The sequence below is a fragment of the Bos taurus genome, chromosome 11 (assembly GCF_002263795.3).
Source record: "Bos taurus isolate L1 Dominette 01449 registration number 42190680 breed Hereford chromosome 11, ARS-UCD2.0, whole genome shotgun sequence".
NCBI lineage: Eukaryota > Metazoa > Chordata > Mammalia > Artiodactyla > Bovidae > Bos > Bos taurus.
The window spans coordinates 103,600,820-103,620,058 of record NC_037338.1 but is presented as its reverse complement, the minus strand read 5'-3'; the positions used below and the strand labels follow the sequence as shown (position 1 = coordinate 103,620,058).

The window sequence follows — 19,239 nt, the reverse complement described above, 5'->3', positions numbered from 1 at the left end:
ACCTGGCGGTGGTCAGGCTGCAGATACGGCAGCTTCCAGCCCGTCTACTGAATGAATTAACAACAGAACGTAGCAGAGTGTGTGGTCAGGAGAAGTGCAGTTTGTGAAGCTTCTGGAGTTGTTTAATCGTGTGAGTGTGTGGACTAGGTCATGACGTAGAGAGACATCTATCTTATCGTGTGGCCTGTGGTAAGGAAACTGAGCCAGTGGGAGAGGCCGATCCATCAACGAATCTTTGAGCTTTTGAGGTGGAGAAAGGGTATGGTTGAGATTAGTCAGAACCACTAATTCCCACCAAGGGGAGGGGGTGGCCAGGGAAGGGGTGGCACACAGTTGGAGGCGGTCTCCCAGAGGTGGGGATAGTGACTGGGGTTTTAAAGGGTGAATAGGAGCTCACTGGGTGAGGCAGAGGGACAGAAAAAGCTAGTGTGAAGGGACAAGGACAGGAGCAAGGGGGCCTCCTCACAGGGCTGAGGAGGGGGCCTGGACAGGGCGTCTCCAAGGGACAGGGCTGGACCCAGGTCTGGGGAAGAAAACCAGCACCCTGGGTTAGGGTACAAAGCAGGGATCAACTGCAGAGGCCCAGCCACAGAGAAGATGCAGTTTAAGAATCACTTCTTCTCTTCCATCCTCTCCTGCTGCCCCCTGACCTGATCTGGGCCCCTTCCTCCCCTCTCCACCATGACCGCGTCAGACTCTCCTCACCAGCAGAGCGGCAGCTGAAGGGACAGAACCACCATGCGTGTTCCCAGGCACCATGCTCCACCCCTAGGACAGGGCGGGGCGAGGGCTGGCTGGGGTCAGGACGTGCACGCCTGGTGCCGGTGCTGGCAGGTAGGGGCTCCAGCCCTGGAGGGTCAGCCAAGGGGAGGTCAACACCCAACTGTCTTCGGTAAAGGATGCCCGAGGAACTGGCCTCTACTAGAGCAACCGGTGGCAAAAACAACGACCAAGACCAGGACCCCAGGCACTGGGGGTGCAACCAGCTTCTTCCACGTGTGGAAACAGATTCTCCACACCCGACAGAACTCAGGTGTTACTTGCCAACTACATCCAAGGAGCGTTGTTTCCCCTACCCTGACCTCGACCGGATTAAAACACTTAAACACGTCTACACCGACATCCTCTCTCTCCCAGGGTCCCTACATGGGACCTTGACATCTGTGGGTGGTGTCAACCAGTCCGTCCTGACTCCCTACATTTGGGGACCTTGGGTGGTGTCCCCACTCCGCTCCAGACTCGCCAGACGGCCAACACGCAGGGCCGGGACCGACACCAGCAGCACCACGACCGAGGGCTCTTTACAGACCGCAAGACCGTCACTGACCCAAGGGCGCGCTCCTGCGCACTGCCCACAGCCTGGGGCACAGAGGCGCATGCGCAGAGGAGCTGCTGGGGGAGGGGGGGGCGCCGATGCGCAGATCCCCTATCTGCGCATGCGCAGGACGGGCCGAGGCGCAGACCGGGTACCTGGGGCGGTGTTGTCCGGGGGTACGTCACGGGCCGCGCGTCGGGCGCATACGCACGCACGCACGCACGCACGCTCAGGGGGCAAGCGCCGAGTTCCGGGCGCCCGGGGTCGACGCCGAAAAGGGGGAAGGGAGGCGCTGTCCGTTTCGGCCGGGCGGAGCGGGGGCGGGGGCGGCGGGGGCGGTGTGAGGAAAGTCCTACGGTGGCCGCAGAGGGACGGCGCTACGGCTCCCACGCGGGGCCAAACGCCGCCGGCCGCCGGGCGCGGGAGCCCCTGTCCCTTCGGGGCGGCCCCGGGCCGGGACGCTTGAGGGTCCGGGCCGCGCCGTCGGCACCATGCGGCCGCCCAACTCCTGGAGCCCCGAGGGACAGGGGGGCTCGCGGCTCGGGACGCCGGCGCGGAGAGGGCACCCGGTGAGCAGGCGGGGGTGCCCGGGCGGGGCGGGGCGGGGTGGGGCGGGGGCGGCTCCCAGGGGCGCCATGGGTCGGCCCCGCCTCTGGGGGTCGAGGGCCTAGCACTCAGCGGGCGGGGGTTGGGGAGACGCGTGGGTGTCGCCCCGGCCCCCCACCTGGAAGCCCGTGGCGCAGACCCGTTGCCCGCGGGCAGATGGACAACGGGAGGATGGCTAGCAGCCCGCACCCGGCTACGACCCCGCAGGAGCACCGACGTCTAAGTGCCATCAGATGCTGTCAGACCTGGTTCTGGCTGCAGCCTGCGGGCAGGGCTGGGCCTGTGAGCAGGGGAGGGTGGACGCGCCCGGCCTCCCCTTTCCTCCCGCTCTGGCCAGAGCAGCACGTGGGCGGCCGGAGAGGGAGCTAGCTAGCACGAGCCCCTCTGCAGGCCCCCAGGCTGCACGCCACGTGACGGGAGGCCGATGCCCTAGGCAGCGCCTCCCCCGGGCCTGTCGTCAACTTGCCGCTCCGATTTTACGCATCCTGTACTTCCAGTTCTGTGTTTTCCAGACACGACCCAGGCACAGCTATAAACGGTAGTTGCTAGGCAAAGCCAGAGAGCCACTTGCTATTTTCTCCTCTCTGGTGGTCCAGTCCCATGACCTGCGATGACACCACTGGCCAGCCCTGGGCTGCCATCTCCTCCTCTGCCAGGCATGGGCAGCCTTTGCCCAGTAATGCTTGCTTCCTACAGCACCCCTGGGAGCCCAGTGCTGCTGGCATCCCCATGGTGCAGAGCAGGAATGGTCTCAGAGGGTGAAGTGACCTGCCCAAGGTTACTCTCCTAGTGAAGGACAGCACCGGGGTTCAGGCGCCGCAGGGGGAGCCCAGAGCCCTGCGCCAGCTGCCTGATCCCCAGCGCTTGGCCTGTCAAGTTGCTAAAGAGAGTGACCCGGTCAGCTCAGTGGGCACCCTCTCCCTCTTCCTGTCCTGTGCTGGTTGCCACCCAGGGGCTTATTCTCCCTGGATAAAGCAGCCACAGAAGTGCAGGCAGACTTGGGCATCCCAGTTAAAAGCCAGACGCTGAGTCCACTGCAGGGGACTCACCTAGCCTCTGGGGAGGGGGAGGCCCTTTCTCTCCTTTTAGCATTGACTGCACTGGGCGGGGGGGGGGGGGGGGTGTCTGCGCCCTCTGTCTTGACCCTTCTTCCTGGTGTCACTGGTGGAATTTCGGTTCCCACGTGACTGTGGGTCCCTTCGGAGTGTCCTCAGCCTTTTGAAAATGATAATTTAGTGGCTCTCCAGTCCCAGACTCCGTCTCCTGGCAGCCCTGGCTGTGTCCTGGCTGACCCGACTCCTCTTCGTGTCCCTCTCCCTGCAGGCCCCCGCCTCCCCTGGTGCTCAGCCTCGGCCGCCCAGGCCCAGGCGCCCACGACGCCTATGCTGACCGCCGCCGGGACTCCGCCGCCGCCTCGAGCTAGCACCGCCGCCGTCCGGACCCGATGCCGGTCATGCCCATCCCCCGGCGGGTGCGCTCCTTCCACGGCCCGCACACCACCTGCTTGCACGCCGCCTGTGGCCCGGCTCGCGCCTCCCGCCCGGCCCGCACCAAGTACAACAACTTCGACGTGTACGTCCGGGCGCGCTGGCTCTACGGCTTCATCCGCTTCCTGCTGTACTTCAGCTGCAGCCTCTTCACGGCCGCGCTGTGGGGCGCGCTGGCCGCCCTCTTCTGCCTGCAGTACCTGGGCGTCCGCGTCCTACTGCGCTTCCAGCTCAAGCTGTCGGCGCTGCTGCTGCTGCTGGGCCGCCGGCGCGTGGACTTCCGCCTCCTCAACGAGCTGCTGGTCTACGGCATCCACGTGACCATGCTGCTGGTCGGGGGCCTGGGCTGGTGCTTCATGGTCTTCGTGGACATGTAAGGGTGCCGCGGGCTCCTCTGGGGGCGGCTGATGGCGACCTGGCTGTAGCTGCACCTGCGAGGGGTGCTCTTCCTGCCGGGATTGGTCAGGGCCCCTTCTGCCCAGTCCCAGAGGAACGACCTCCCTGCGCGCAGGGGTCTCAGGCTCGGACCGGAAGGAGCGGAGACTTTCCTGTGAAGGGGACGCTGGCGGCCTCGCTCCTGCTGGTCTTTGCTTCAGCCCTTCTCTGTGTGCTTTCGGTGCAACATCCCCCGGGCCACCTGCTTGTGGTTCCGCCTGCACTTTCCCAGCAATTCCAGAGGGGACCCGTCGGTCCAGTCTGTACTTAGAGAGCCCGGGTCCCTGTCCCCTCTCCAGGACACCGGCATCACCAGTGTTGGTGTGAGAGACCCCTGGGAAGGGTGTGGTGCGCCGGTGCAGACCTGGAGGGTCTCTCCCAGCTGCCCTGTCCCCTCCTGTGCGCCCCCAGCCCCTGCGCCAGCCTTAGGGAAGTGTCGGGCTCCACCAGCTGACGCCCCGCACTGCCACCAAGCTCTTCACTCCGCCCTGGGCCACCAAGTCCTGGCTCAACCCATACACTGTCCTCCATATGTTACCCTGCGAGGTGTCCTGAGTCCCAGACCGGGCTTCTGTGTCACCTGGGTTCACTTGGCAGGTTGTTAGATCAGGAGTGGGTGTGCTGGTTCCAGGGCACGCCTGTCTTCCTCCCAGGCAGGTCTGCTGAGCAAGTCGGCCAGATGACGTCATCTCTTCAAGTGTGACTTTCTGAGGCAGGCAACTCAGTGCATTTCTGGCTTTGGGGGCTTGTGGGGGTGGGGGGGTTCAGCCTCTTCCCTGGAGGGAATGTCCAGGATTAAGATGTGTGTGTCAGGAGCAGATATCAGAGGTGGCCCGAGTGCTGCACATTAAGAAACACCTCTTGGAGTCGGGTACACCAGACTGGACCGCCAAGTGAGGGACTCGGTGGCCCTTGTTCCTGCCTCAGCAGCTGTTGGAGCAGCTGGGAGTACAGAGCAAGAGTGAATGTGGGCCAGGGTGGTTCCGATTGCAGAGAAAACATACCAAAGGCCTAGAGGCTTGCCCCGCCCCTCCCCTGCCTCCATCAGATGAGGCCAGGGTGGCCTTGGGCCTCCTAGGCAAGCGAGGGGCACCCTGAATGATTCAGCTGGGACAACAGCCAGAGGCAGGACTTAGGGCCTCAGACGGGAGGGCAACAGGCAGGCTAATGCTGCTCCACCCCAAGTTGTCCCCACAGCCCCAGGCACGGGCAGTGGCTCCTTCAGCCCCGTCTGGCCAGGCTGCCTAGTGGCCAGAGGGGCTGTCAGGGCAGTTGTGTGCCGCTGGAAGAAAAACCCAAATCAGGTAAAGAAAGCAAAAAATAACTTGGCTGCAAGCCGTGTTTTTTTATTTGTAGTCAGCTTCTGTCAGGCGATTGTCCACTCAAGGTCAGCGGTGGGCTCCTCGGAGGGAGTGGGGGGCGAGTCTGTCCGAGTTACCTGGATGGCAGGCGAGGAGCCGATCCGCGTGGACCCCACTTCTCAGCGCTGCAGAGAATCTTTTGCACTGAATCTTGCTGTTTCCTGAAAGCTTTGTTTTGTGTTCGTTGACTGCTGGCACTCTGGCCCCAGGCGGGCGTGTGCCCGTGGGGCTGGGGGCGCAGTGTGCGGGCCCGCTGCTCGGTGCCCTCAGTGCCTGTGAAGCTGTTCATGAAACGAGCCACCTGCATTAAACTTATTTTTTTAACACGTTGATGGTGTGACTGTTTAAAGCTCAAAAGCTGTATACCTTTTTTAAGAGGATATAACAAGCCCGAAACACCACAGATGCTGTTTTTTCTTAAGTACAGTGGGAAACTTAAAAGCACCCGTTACCAAGCTGGAGAAGGAGTCACTGTGCTGGACTGCAGTGGGCCCTCCGTGCCCGGAGGCCAGGGGTTCCACCACTGGCACTTGCCCTTGGGGCTTGGCGGGGGCGGCCGCGAGACTTGGTCAGTGCTGGGCGAGTGAGGGCCTGGTGAGGGTCGTGAGGCTGAATTCAACAACCGAGTGCGTATGGTCCTTGTAAGACAGGACATACCCTCTTGGGCCGGAATGGCCGTGCGCATGCAGTGTGCACTGAGTTTCAGAGAAGACACCCGCAGGCGAGATACTGGCAGAAAACCCAAGTATGGTTCTTGTTGAGCCAAAAAGCAATTGGAAAAATGAGATGCACGTTCTTATTTATCTTTATTGAGTGAAGGCTTCCCTGACTCCCGTGATGAGGAGGGTCACGTCCTCTCCCGTAGCCGGGGTGGCCAGAAAGCGGCCCTGGAAGGAGAGCTGCGGGTCTGCAACAGGGCGGCCTCGCTGCCAACCCTGGAATTGTGTGGGGCTTGATGTATCAGTGGAAACCAACCTGAGTCCTCTCGGGGTTTAGCTGCTTCTGATGGCAGAGTTGGTAGACTCATCACAGAAGCCTTGGTCCTCGAGACATGCCGGAGGACCCTCGGGAGGTATGGTTTGTTAGCTACAGCCTGGCCGAGTCTCGGGTGGGGCGATGCTCTCTGGCCAGGAGGGAGACCCCTCTTGGGCATGCCAGCTTCAAGGGGAGCCAGTGCCAGCAGGCAGCACCATCCCAGGTTCGTCCTTACCACGCCTGAGCCTCAGGGAGGCCCAACTTCCGTGGCTCCCACAGGCTGCCAGGCCTGGCCTCCCTCCCCGCTTTCTGGGCGAGTTGGCGTGTTGGTGGTGGAGACAGTGGGCCTTGATTGTGGGAATCCGGGAGGCCTGAGGGGGGCAGGCAGGCACAGTGACCACGAAGAAGGAAGCTGGCCAGGGGAGGGCCAGTTCAACTCAACTGGCCAGTGCCCGAGGGCAAGCTGGGGAGGGTCGGGGGTGGGGGGCGAGGCCTGGGAGGCGGCAGCGGTCAGCGCCCAAGCTTGGGAGACTCGGGGCACCCGGGGCCTGTGGCCTGCGAAGAGAGGACAGTCAGATTCGGGGGCAGTGATCCCTGGGCAGGGAGGGCAGCAGGTCAAGGCTGGGGCAGAAGCCCGGGGAGGCGCTCCCCTGGAACACAGAGCAGGGCCTGAGGGCTGGGTGGTGGCCTCCCTGGCCAGGCACTGGGGCTCTCTTGGCCGGCCACCCATGGAGCTCTCCCTCTGGGGAGTACCCCTGGCCCGCAGGGTGGAAGGGGCTGCCCGTGGGAAGTGAGGCAACTGCGGGAGAGGGGTCATGGCAAGAAGGGAATTTCTAGAAACCAGAGGTTTATCTGAGGAAGTCAGCCCCCGGGCAAGGGGGTGGACAAGGCGTCCTCAGAGATACCCTCTTGGCTCCAGAGTCGCTTTTGCTGGCCCTGGGAGGGAGACCACACTCAGACCGCCATGTCCTCCCACCGCCCTGACCTGAGTGCACAGCCTGGGGGAGGACGCAGCCCCCACCGGGAGGATGGCCGGGGCAGGCGGCCGCCCCCCGCCCCGCCCCCGTTCTGGGGGAGCGTGCCCCCCACTGCGGCGGAGGAAGGGCGGTCCACTGGGACGCCCGCGGGTATTGACGTCCGCTGACCTTGAGAGTCCCTGTCCCCTCCGGCGCCTGATTGGCAGAGGGAGGCCGGCTCGGTGCTGACTCAGCGCTTCCTTCCCTCCGCTCAGGCTGGTCGGTCCTCTCCCTTCTCCCTTTTTGGTGTTGTTTGGAAAGGGCCTGTCTTCCGGGAAGGCCCTTCCTCTCATTCCCACCCCACCCCACCCCACCCGCCCCCGCCGCCCCTCCAGGCCTGGCTCCTGCAGGAGCCACTTTCCAGAAAATCCCCAGCCATTGACAGCTCCCCCAAAGATGGGAGCTGCACCCCCTCCACCCCCAACCTCACCAACATCCCTGCCCGGGTGGGGACGGGACCATGCGGGGGCAGCTGACTCAGCGCCCGTGGGCCTGCCCCTCCCCCAGCCCCACCGGGCAGCGTGCCCAGGCAGGCTGGCAGCTGTGTCACACGGGGCCTCCGGCAGGGTTGCTGTGGCTCTCACTGTGTGGCCCGCACTGCGCCTGAGGGGGTGGCAGACGGATGCCGGGAGGGCCTGAGCAGGCGGGCTGCCAGGCGCCCCCAGTCCAGGCACGTCCACGGCCTGAGGCAGAAGAGAAGGGTGCTCAGGCACCGCCGCCACGGCCCCAGAGTCAGCTCATCCTCCTAAGCCAAGAGATGGCGAGTGCACCACCCTGGGCACAGGCAAGCTCACAGGAGCCCCGGTTGGGCAGAGCTCTCCCACCCCGGCTGGCCCAACTGTGGGCACCTGCCACCTTGGCCCTTGTGACCTAGAGCCGTGGGGCGGGCACAAGCTGAAAGGGGCGGGTACTGCCACCCGTGGGGACTGGCCCCGGGCCAGAGTGGGGCAGGACTTAAGCCAGGACCCCCAAGGGCCCAGAGTGCCAGGCGGCCTGGCTAGATGCTGGGGCAGGCAGGTGTTGCTCTGGGGATCCCAAGGGTGAGACCACAGACGCCGGGCCTTCCTCAGTATCCTCAGCACAGAGAGGGCCGTGGATGCAGGGCGAGCGTCTGCGGAGCGGGGACGTGAGGTCTGGAGGGCCGTGTGGTCAGAGTGGGAGGGGCCTGGGGCAGCCCCCACCCGCTGCCCTCTCTGGACCCTGTACTTCTGTGCTACCTGCCTGCCTGCGGTCGGTCAGTGGGTTGATCAGACAGCGTCTTCAGACAGAAGCCCCGGAGGCTGATGCAAGTGTCCGCGAGGCCCAGGCCACGTCCCCATCAGCGCGCGTGACCCCCATTCACACAGGAGAACCCAACGCGGCCCCATTCTGCTTTCTTGGAATATTAATGACTAGCCCTGGCTGAAATGCTGCATGAATATTCATACAGAATCAATGGTCCAGCAGAGGTGGCCAGGGGAGGGGACGGTGACATTGGCCCGGAGCCTAGGAGGCCAGGGCGGGGCTACCGAGCGGAGTCAGCTGTCCTGCCGTGGCGGCCCCCTCCCCAGGCAGCAAGCAGTGACCTTCCTGTCCTCACTGGGCTCAGGAGCCCGGCACCAGCTGTCTGAGGCCGAGATGGGGAGACGGATGGTCTGGCCCAGGGCCGGGCGTAGCCAGGTGTGTGGGGAGCCCCCCCCCATACAACCTGGGGCCCCTGCTGGTAGGAATGGTGCTGTTCACCCTGACCGCCGGCCGCCCCTGTGAATGGGGCTCACGTGACCAGAGAACGGGTTTCCAGATCTTTCCAGCGGCCCCTAGCACCCTCTCCCTTCTCTTTGCTGTGCTGCCCCCTGGGCTGGTGGCACTGGGTGTGTCTCCGGCCTGGAGGATCCTTGCCCCCTCTGCCCACTGCCCAGCCCTGGGCTCCTCCAGGCCTGCGCCGCTGCCCAGTGCCCACCTGTGGACTTTGCAGAACTAAGGGGGCCTCTGCTGCCTGTGGGAGGGTGGTGGGTAGCTGCTCTTTGATGATATGCCCCTGGGTTTTAAGTGTGAATTCATCATTTACAACAGCACTGTGACATAATGGGAACATGAATTATTTGTATGCTTTTCAAATTGTACTTCGATGACCCTGTTTCCCCGGCTCCGTGCATGAAAGTGCCCCAATGAACATGATTATCCTCCTTAATCCACACCCTGGGGCTGACTCAGCCTGCGCTGGACACCCACCGGTGTCCTGAGCGGACGGGTCACTGAGGAGCATTTCAGAGCGGCTGCAGCCCTGTGTGACCCCCCACCCCCCCCCTTGCCGTGCAGCTGACCGGCACACGTGTGTGTGTGCACGTGTGCACACTATGCAGACACGTGTGCGCACAAGTGTCCTCGGTTTGGAGCAGGGGCAGTTCCAAGCTGGGAGGCGAGCGTCCCAGCTCCATTTGCCTTTCTGGCTTCCTGCATGTGGTCCTCTGGCTGCTGTCTTCAGAGCTGGTTCTCGTGGGGATGGGTCTTATTCCCGACCCTGTGCTGGGAAGAGGGGGTCGCTTCTCTCCACCACCAGCTCCTCCTGCTAGAGAGGGGAGAGGAAATGGGTGGGGGGCAGTCTGGACTCACCGCCCAGAGTGGACAGGTCTGCTGAACACAGCTCCTCCCAGGGGCTGGGAGGGGTTCTGGGGAGCGCAGCTCAAGGCCAGCATTTCCTTCCGGGCGGGGGCTGCAGGGAGGAGGGCGCAGCGGGCTCCAGTGGCCCCTGCAACCCAGAGGGACCAGGGCCCAGCCTTCCTGGCCCCCCTGCTCCAGGAAGGTGCCGGCAACCGGGGCGACGGCTGCAGGGCCTGCCTGGGGGCAGATCAGCCGCCCTGGTCTTGACCTCAGGGACACGACCTGAGGGAACAACCTCTAGAAGGACCTTCTCAAGGAGACCTGGCCCTCTGTTGAATGATGAGCGAGTGAATGAACAGGACTGTCCTATCTCAGCCCTTTCGAGACAGAACATCACAGATCTGGTGGCCCATAAACAGCAAACATCTGCATCTCCCGGAAAGTGGAAGTGCTAGTCACTCAGTCGTGTCTGACTCTGTGACCCCGTGGGCTGTAGGCCACCAGGCTCCTCTGTTCATGGGATTTTCTAGGCAAGAATACTGGAGTGGGTAGCTATTCCCTTCTCCAGGGGATCTTCCTGTCTGTTTCTCCTTGTTGGGGCTGGAAGTCCAAGGTCCCGGGGCCAGCAGAGTGGGTATCTGGCAAGGGCAGCGTCCAGGATCCCAGACACCATGGAAAGGGTGGAAAGGGCATGTGCTCTCTGGGTCTTCATCTATAATCCCATTCTTGAGGGTGGGGCTCCCCAAAGCCCCCACCTCCTAATACCTTCTCCTGGAGTCTAGAATTTAACATGTAAAGTAGGGGACAGGCACACACTCACCATAGATGCCCCGTGTCCCTGGGGCTGGCACTCAGTAGTCCCTCCACTTTCTTAATGACTGTGTCCAGGGTCATTCAAGGCCTCCGTCAGCTGGGTCTCAGGGTCGGGAGGTCTCCCACCAGAAGTGCCCATGGGCATGGGTGCTTGACTTTTGCTGAGTTATCCCTGGAAAATCAGCCCCAGTCTTTAGGACCTGGCCCCCGGAAGTCCTTCTGCTCGTCTCACCTGCATGTCTCTAGCTGCAGCTGTCAAAACCTTTGCCAAGTCCTGTCTGCATCCTGTCTGTCTCCTCCCTGGGGAACCTGTGCCCAGCTCTCTCCTGCATCCCCCAGAGGCACTGACTGTCCCCTACGCTGCCATATCCACCCTGCCCAGACCCTACTATCCCTCCTGGGAGAAGGTGAGTCACGTGGCTGCCTGGCCCCTTGGCCTTCTCAGGAGCAGGCAGAAGCAGCTGCTTAACAGCTGCACTAGATGTTGGAGGGAAATTTAGGACAAAAGAGGAAGCAGATTGAGCATCCAATTTAAACCGAGGGGAGGTATCCAGAAACCAAAACTGCGCTGCCCTAATTCACGTGCAGAGCGAGCCACGGGTTTGCAGCCTCTGACAAGAAACCGAAAGGCTCACCCAGTTTCCTTCTGTGCAAGGGATCCAAACTTGCCCGACAGGCGCCTGCAGATGGCCCCAGCCTCAGCACTGCAGGCCCCTCGTGCTAACCAGTGTGTCTGCCCTGCAGGGCAGGCTGAGGCCAGGAGGGGTGGGTCAGGAGTCAGAAGCGCAGACAGCTACCCCAGGCCAGCTTCAGCCCAAGGCCACGCGGGGCCTGGGAGACGGCGCCTCACACCCCAGCGGTGGGTGTGCTCTCGGACCCAGCTCCCAGCTGGAGAAGGTGCTTCAGTGGACGTGGGGGCTGCCCCCAGTGAAGGGCTTCTGGGAGGGGTCTGGGGCCAAGGGAGTAAGCCTTAATCCCAGAGCTGCTCTCATCAACCATCAACCCCCACGAATGAGGCCCCGCCCTCGGCGAAACCGCTCGTTGGCTGTGGGGTGGGCGGCAGGGGTGAGGGGTTGATCTGTATGAGAGCGTGCGGGCAGGGATGGGCCTCAGGCCCCCTTCCCCCTGGGCACCCAGCCCCGAGCTCAGGAGCCTCCAGTTCCCGAAGCCAGTGCGTGCCTGGGTCGGGAGCCAGGAGTGGGAGCCCAAAGGGGCAGGCATTCCAGCCTGGTGCCTGAGGTGAAGGAACACCAGGAAATCAACACGCTCTGCCAGGGTTTGGAAGGGAAGTGGATTCTGTGATAAAAGGTCCTGCACCCAGCACCTGTTCAGTCCTCCAGCTGCAAGCAACGTGCCCGGGGCAGGATCCCTCCCTGGTGGAGACGAAAGACAGGGCAGCCTGGTCGGCCATCAGGAAGAGAGACGCCATCTCCAGGTGTCGGGGCCTGCTGCCGCCCGCCCAGAGGCAGGTGAACCCCCACCCAGGAGAAGCCCGTGGCCCACTCAGGTGTGTGGGGGTGGTGAGAGGAGCACGGCAGGTCCCCTGTGGACACGGGGCGCAGCAGCCACGCCCTGCACCCTCAACCTCCGCCTGCTTGTGGCACCCACAGTCAGTCCGGCTCCTCCCTCCCCGACGCCCCTCTCATCGCTTATTGTTCAGTTGTTAAGTCCGACTCTCTGTGACCCCAGGGACTGCAGCACGCCAGGCTTCCCTGTCCTCCACTATCTCCCGGAGTTTGCTCAAACTCATGTCTATTGAGTTGGTGATGCCATCCAACCATCTCATCCTCTGTCGTCCCCTTCTCCTCCCACCTTTAATCTCCACCATCAGGGTTTTTTTCTTTTCCAATGAGTCGGCCCTTCGCATCAGGTGGCCAAAGTGTTGGAGTTTCAGCTTCAGCATCAGTCCTTCCAATGAACATTCAGAACTGATTTGTTTTAGGACTGACTGGTTTGACCTCCCTGCTGCCCAAGGGATTCTCAAGAGTCTTCTCCAGCACCACAGTTCAAACCCTCCCATAGTTTGCAGGCACCTAATTCCCTGGATGGGCTCTTCCTGCACAGAAGTGCCCAGAGGACCTGGTCCTGGACCCGGAGATCCCCAGCCCTGAGGTGGGAGCCCCTTGGTGAGGGTTGGCCTCCAGAGGCAATGGGACCGTGGATGGATGGGGACATAGATGTTAGCACAAAGCCCAGGCCTGAACTAAGGCCCACCCCATCCCTCCCGGCTGGATGCCTCGCTGGGGCAGCCTGGATCTGAGCCACCAGGTCCCTGCTCAGAACTTCCAGGCAAAAGAAAGATGGCCACGGCCAGCAGGGACCGGGGCTGCAGCACCAAAGGGCAGGGCTGGATTCAGTCCGCACTGCCACCCCAGAGCCCCGGGTGTGGACTGCTGGAGCCACGGTGGGGTATTAGGAGCCTAGTGAAACAACCGCACTGGGGGTGGGGGGGCCCCTCTGTGGCCGGAGACGGCCATGTGGTCTTCATCTGTTATCAAACCTAGCGACTCCCTATGGAGAAGGTGAGGGTGCCCTTGGGGAGGCCCAGGAGGTGCCAGGCCCACCTGCAGCCCTAGGCAGGGGAGTGACGGTCCAGCAGGGCTGGAGGCCAAGGGGGCAGAGGGAACACACCACTCGTCCCCCAAGGAGGCCCTGGCCTGGGGCAGCCCCCGGGGAGCTGGCCAGGTGAGGGCTGATGCCTGAGCTCCCGGGGTGTGAACCCCGCCACTGCCGCGTGGGCAGGGCTCTGCTGACGGCCGTGCCCTGCGGGCCTCCCTTGGGTCACCGTGTGGACCCCGCCACCCCTGCGGAAGGGATGGTCTTTAGTTCTGGGTGCCGTGGACCCCAGGCACCTGTTGCTCCTCGCAGGACCAGACCCGGGTCTGAGTCTGTGGGGTCCTTCCTGCTGGCCTCAGTGGGGGCCCCTGGGCTGTGAGCTGCTGCCCTGCATGCAGACCCCAGATTCGGTGTCCCTGCCTGCGCATCTCTTGAGCTGCCAGAGCATCTCCTCACCACCCCCCCACATCCATCCCCAGGGTCCCCCAGGCCCCCAGCTGGCAGGGCCTGCGAGTCTCAGGCAGGAGCCTGGGTCCTGCAGGCAGAGCGCAGGCCGGTCCGGGCCCGAGGACACTCCCCGAAGATCCCAGTGTGGACCAGCGCACCGGTCACCTGGGGATCTGCACTCTGCAAGTCGTGCCTCAGAGCCTGGGGGTGGGTCAGAGTGGGTGGTGTGGAGCGTAAGGGTCCGGGGATGGCATTGTGGCTCGGGGGAGCCACTGGAAGGCTTTTGGAGGAGGACAGAGGGTCGGCTGTGTGGCCAGATGCCGAGAGGGGAGGACGAGACCAGGACAGACCGTGCGACCGCTGCTGACAGCGAGCCTGCTACCCCCGAGCCTCTAACCCCAGCCGAGTCTGGTCTGACTCCCCAGGGCCTTGACCCTGGAGCAGCAAGTGCCACTTGTCATTTCCCCGGGGGGCCTGATCCCCCAAACTGTGCTCCCACAGCCCCGTCTGAGGAAACGGCCCTCATGGACCACCATCCTAGCGACAGTTCGAATGCTGCATCACTGACCCTTTCATCCTTTGGGCTCCCCATCCTGACCCAGTCCATGCCCCTCAGCCTTCCCTGGGCCCCAGGAGAGGCCCCAGCTGTCTAACAGAACTTTCTCCTCTTCACCTCCACCTGGGTCAGAACAAGGCAGCCCTGGCCCCGCCCCTTGCCACGGGCCCCGCCCCTTGCCACAGGCCCCACCCCCGAGCCTGCTCCTCCTGGCTCCAGGGTCCTCCTGGCTCCAGGGTCCCTGCTCCCTCAGCCCTGCCCACCTGCCTCCTCTTCAGCCCTAGGTCTCCTCTTGGCCAACAGCCTCCTCCTCTCAGTGCCCGGCATTACTTCGTTTTTCCTTGCAGAAAATATGAATAACATAAAATCCACCATCTTAATCTTTTATTTGTGGTTGGCTGTTCTGGGTCTTTGTCGCTGCACAGGCTTTCTCTAGTTGCAGCAAGTGGGCTCAGCTGGTAAAAGAAAAAATCCGCCTGCAAAGCAGGAGACCCCAGTTCGATTCCTGGGTCAGGAAGATCCCCTGGAGAAGGGCATGGCAACCCACAACGGCCGTTCATGGGCTTCCCTGGTGGCTCAGATGGTAAAAAATCCGCCTGCATTGCAGGTGACCTGGGTTCGATCCCTGGGTTGGGAAGATCCCCTGGAGGAGGGCATGGCAACCCACTCCAGTTTTCTTGCCTGGAGAATCCCCGTGGACAGAAGAGCCCAGTGGGCTACAGTCCATAGGGCCGCAGAGTCGGACACGCCTGAGCGACTAAGCACAGCGCAGCGTGCCGGGTCTCTGTCGCCGCACGGGCTTTCTCCAGCTGCAGCAAGCGGGGATTACCCTTTGCTGCGGTGCCCGGGCGTCTGGCCGCGGTGGCTTCTCTTGTTGCAGAGCGCAAGCTCTAGGGCACCTGGGCTCAGTAGCTGTGGTGCACAGGCTTAGTTGCCCCGTGGCACGTGGGATCTTCCCAGACCAGAGATTGAACCCGTGTCCCCCACATTGGCAGGGGGACTCTTATCCACTGGACCACCAGGGGAGCCCCATCTTAACAAAAACACAGGGCAAGGGCATCAAGCACACTCACGTCGCTGTGCAAGCATCAGCACGCCCATCTCCAGGAAGCTGCCGCCTTCCCAGCCGCCCCTCTGTCCCCACTGGTTGCTCACGCCCCTCCTCCAGCACCAGGCCCTCCCCTTCTATTTTCTGTCTGTGCGTTTGGCTCCTGGAGGGACCTCCTGTAAGTGGACCTTACCGGGTTTGTCCTGCTGTCTTGGGCTCATTTCACCAAGCACAACGTCCTCCAGGCTCATCCACGCTGCAGCCTGTGTCAGAATTTCCTTCCTTTTTAAGGCTGAACAGCATACCGTTGAACGTGTTCACTACATACTGTTCAACCCTTTGCGGACACCTGGGCTGTTTTGAGGTGTGACTGTTATAAACAGGTGCACACATTTCTGGTAGACCCCGTTTTCAGTTCTTTGAAGTGTGCACCCAGGAGTGCGATTGCTGGATCGCACGGCAGCTCTATGTTTAATATTTTGATGGACAGCACACTGTTCTCCACGGCGCCTCACCATTTACATTTCTACCAGCATTGCACGAGGGTTCCAATTTCCCCACATCCTCCACAGCACTGGTTATTCCGTTTTTCATTTTGTTTTGGTTATATTCTTCTCATCATCGTAAGGGATGAAGTGGTATCTCCTTGTGTGCATGGCACTTTTCAGTCCGTGATTTTTTTTGTAACCATCTGTCTGGGACATAAGCCCCAGGGGAGCAGCCCTGGCCTGTCGTGTTCTCCATTGACCTCCGGGGCGGAGTCCCAGGCCTGGCACAGAGCAGGACTTCCAGGAGGACCTGATGTCTGTAGGCGAGCGTGCTGCCTGCTCCCCCTGCCGAGCATGGGGACCGCCTTACCTGCAGACTCCCCAGGCTGCTGCAGCCTCTGTCCGCAGTCCCCGCTTCTGAGCAAGACCTGTCTCCTCTTCGTGGGGCTTGATTAAACCATCTGCTCATAAGTGTAGAGCTCAGTCGTATGTGAGCCAAAAGGAGGGGCCCAGCAGTGTGAGAGCCAGCGTGGGGAGGGGTCAGGATGGCTTCCCTGAGGGCCCTAGTGGACGACCTTGGGCTGAAGGGTGAACCAACCAGAGCTCACTTGCCAGTACAGAAGAGGAGGTTTCCCAGGCAGGGGAATAGCAGGTGCAAAGGCCCTGTGGCAGTGGGGGCGGGGGACGTGGCCAGCACAGACAGGCAGCTTGCGTGGGTGGGGAGAGGACTGAGGCCAGCCGCTCAGGCCTGGCGGGATGTCACTGAGTGAGGCCCTGCCAGCCCTTCTGGGCACACCACCCACTCCTCCCCCACGCCACCCGCCCCTGCCCCACTCCACCTGTCTTTCCCCTACTCGCTGCACCTCGCCCTTGGGCATCACCCTAGTCCCCAGCTCGCATGGCTACAGGATGGCCAGGCTTTCCCATCAGATGCTCAGAAGTTTCATAGTCCCCCCAACATGGGGTCCAGCTGCCACTCACAGCAGAACATGGGCTGGCTGGAGGGCTGGAGCCCGCCGTCTGTCCCCAGATTCACTGCAGGACAAGCTTGATCCTGGGTCTGGGGTAGGGGGACGCCCCCTGGGCAGGCCTTGCAGGGGGTGACGGGCACCTGCCATGCAGAGCCAGGTGCCACTGGGCCCTGCAGGTCATGGTGGGCTTCGGAGCAAGCTCAGCCACAACCCCAGAAAGAGTCGGAAGTGCCCACTCGAGTGTTCCGTGGCCCAGCATGACCCTTGAGATGATCGAGAGGTCATCTGGAGGGCGGAGGGGTGGCCCTTCCCTGGGGGGAGGGTGTCTCGCTAATTCTCCGGTGAGAATACCGCCACGAAAATAGCAGTGGCAGTGGGAGGAGGCAGCCAAGGGACCAGGAGGGTCTTGTCTCCAGGTGGCTGCCAGCCCCTTTGTGGGAGGATCTGGGGTGGGTGGACCTTGCAGACTCATCTCCCCACCATCCTGCCCAGTGCCCGGAAGCTGCAGGCAGTGCACCCTGATAGGCAAAGGGGAACTCCAGGCTCGGCCAGGAACAAAGGCAGAGGTAGTCTCATTGGAGGGCAGGCTGGGGCCTCCTGGGAGAGGTGCCAGCCCGGAGGGCCCGTGCTGGGCTTTGGCTAGAGGGTGGCCTGGGCCCTGGGTGGCCGGGGAGGTGCCTGCCCATTGTCCTAGGCTGTCGTCGCCCAGAGAGGCCGTGACAGTGAGCAGCCCCCTGCTGCTCTCCAGGCCTGGGCGGGAGCCACCCTGGGGGGCTGGCAGACTTCCCAGGGGGTGGGGGACGTGTCGGGTAGGCCGTAGGATTGGGAGGGGACTGTTCCAGTATTAAAAGTGGGGGTGAACTCAATGAACCCCGAGCTGGGGACAAGGTGGGCACAAACCCAGCTAAACTGGAAGGCCTGACTTCTGCGGGTCTGGGGGAGGGTGGGGACCCTGCTCAAAGCCGGCCTGCGAGTGGCTGGCCTGGTTGGCACGGAGCGGGGGCCTAACAAAGAGGCACTTGTGGACTGCTGGCACGCGGCCGCTAACGGGGCAGCCAGGGCCCCGCTCAGAGCCGGAAAGGGAGCCGCGCGGCTGTCCTGACAGCCGCCTGGTCTACGGAGGGGTCTTTGCTGCCTGTGCCTCTGCTGGGAACACTGCTCTGAGATTTGCAGGAAAACCCTCCACAGGCCCCTCCCCAGGAAGGCCTGGGAAGCCCCTACGTGGGGGCAGCTTCCGAGGAGGGACTGGACAGGAAGTCAGGTGGCCCCCCTGCCACAGACCTGGAGGCTCCCCTGAGAAGGCACGCACTGGCCGTGCCAGCCTGGGCTCCTCCATGTCCTGCTGGCAAAGGTCAGGCAGGAGGCAGACAGACCTTTCTCTGCTCCCCGCCCAGCCCGGACCGGGCGCTGTCACGGCTGCGGCTCCCACGCAAGGCAGCCGGCAGGACCTGCTGCCTCGCTGCTGATCACGATGCTGGAGTCTGTTCCCAGCCACGGGTCTGACCTGGCGTCCCCGCTGCTGCTTCCCTTCCTGCTGACTGGGTGCCCTGGACCCTCCGAGCACAGGAAAGCGGCACCAAGAACTCAGGCAGGTGGGGGGGCGGTGTCCAGTCCCTCGTCAGCAAGCACATAGCATCCCTCAGGCTCCCACACCCCACAGATGGCCATGGGCATCCGGTCTGTGCCGGGTACCCCGCAGGTCAGGGCCAGGGCCGTGGACAAGACAGGGAGCCTGTGCCCCAAAGGGGAGACAGGGGCTCTGAACCTCAGAGTGGATTCATACAAGGTCGGGTCAGGGAGAGCTGGCTGGCAAAGGCCCAAATGGCTGTTTCATACAGGAGGGTCAGGAGGGCCCATGGTCCAGGGACATCCGGGCAGAGACCCAAAAGGAGCCGTAGGTCAAGCCTCAGAGACGCTGGGGGAAGAAGGTCCAGGCAGTGGGGACAGCAGGTGCAAAGGCCCTGGGGAAGGAGGGCGCCAACGTGAGGAAGCCCCATGCAGGAGCCAGTGTGGCTGGAACCCGAGTGCGGCCGAGTGGAGGGGGCGTGGGTGAGGAGCCAGGTCCCGGCCACTGCAAGGACTGAGGCTTGCATTCTGAGTGAGAAGTGAGATGCGGGCGCAGAGGGAGCTGAGTAGGGGGGCGCCGTGATCTGACATGTATAGAAGCATCTCTGTGCTGTCATGTGGAGGCAGGGGCTCAAGGGATGGATGGGGGGACCGGAAAGGGGCTCGAGGGGGTGGGCAGGGGGGCCAAGCAGGGGCTCGAGGGGCCAGGCAGGGAGGCCGGGCAGGGGGCTGCTGCAGGGACCTGAGAGGGGGGTGGGTGGAGAGGGGAGTAGACGGGGGGTGGGGAGCTGGAGCAGGAGGGGTGGGTTGGAGCCCTGACACAGCCTGGCGGCAGAGCTGTAAGCACTGGGGTGTGAGGAGGGTGGGACGGGGATTCTGTGCTGGGCCTAGGCTCTGGACAGATGGAGCTTCCGGAAGGAAGCGCTGCCACATGCTGAGGTGGGGGGGACGGGGCACAGAGATGGGCACGGTCAGTCTGCATCACACTGAGACATCCATCGGCCACCCGAGGGGACAGG

At 62.9% G+C, this 19,239-nt stretch overlaps 1 protein-coding gene and 1 long non-coding RNA gene across 4 annotated transcripts; one reads left to right on the top strand and one right to left on the bottom strand.

Moving 5' to 3' along the window:
* The first annotated feature begins 1,419 nt into the window (after nt 1-1,419).
* Nucleotides 1,420-5,534, top strand: TMEM250 (transmembrane protein 250). 3 transcript variants are annotated; one of them, XM_002691657.6, is made up of 2 exons: nt 1,420-1,491; nt 3,245-5,534. In XM_002691657.6, exon 2 carries the CDS (start codon nt 3,366-3,368, stop codon nt 3,783-3,785), a length of 420 nt encoding a protein of 139 aa, XP_002691703.1. In that variant the 5' UTR covers nt 1,420-1,491; nt 3,245-3,365; the 3' UTR covers nt 3,786-5,534. The 3 variants fall into 3 exon arrangements, with proteins under 3 accessions (XP_002691703.1, XP_005213511.1, XP_005213512.1); XM_005213454.5 differs by lacking the exon at nt 1,420-1,491 and adding an exon at nt 1,708-1,884; XM_005213455.5 differs by lacking the exon at nt 1,420-1,491 and adding an exon at nt 1,970-2,459.
* A 3,716-nt stretch (nt 5,535-9,250) lies between these two features.
* Nucleotides 9,251-18,964, bottom strand: LOC101907995 (uncharacterized). The gene is made up of 2 exons (XR_236552.5): nt 10,596-18,964; nt 9,251-9,743 (listed from the first exon to the last, which is right to left on the bottom strand). It is a non-coding gene; the product is annotated as an uncharacterized lncRNA (long non-coding RNA).
* Between the last annotated feature and the right edge of the window lie 275 nt (nt 18,965-19,239).

Excerpts from the sequence above, each read along its gene's own strand:
- TMEM250 (XM_002691657.6), top strand. The coding sequence starts at position 3,366 with ATGCCGGTCATGCCCATCCCCCGGCGGGTGCGCTCCTTCCACGGCCCG.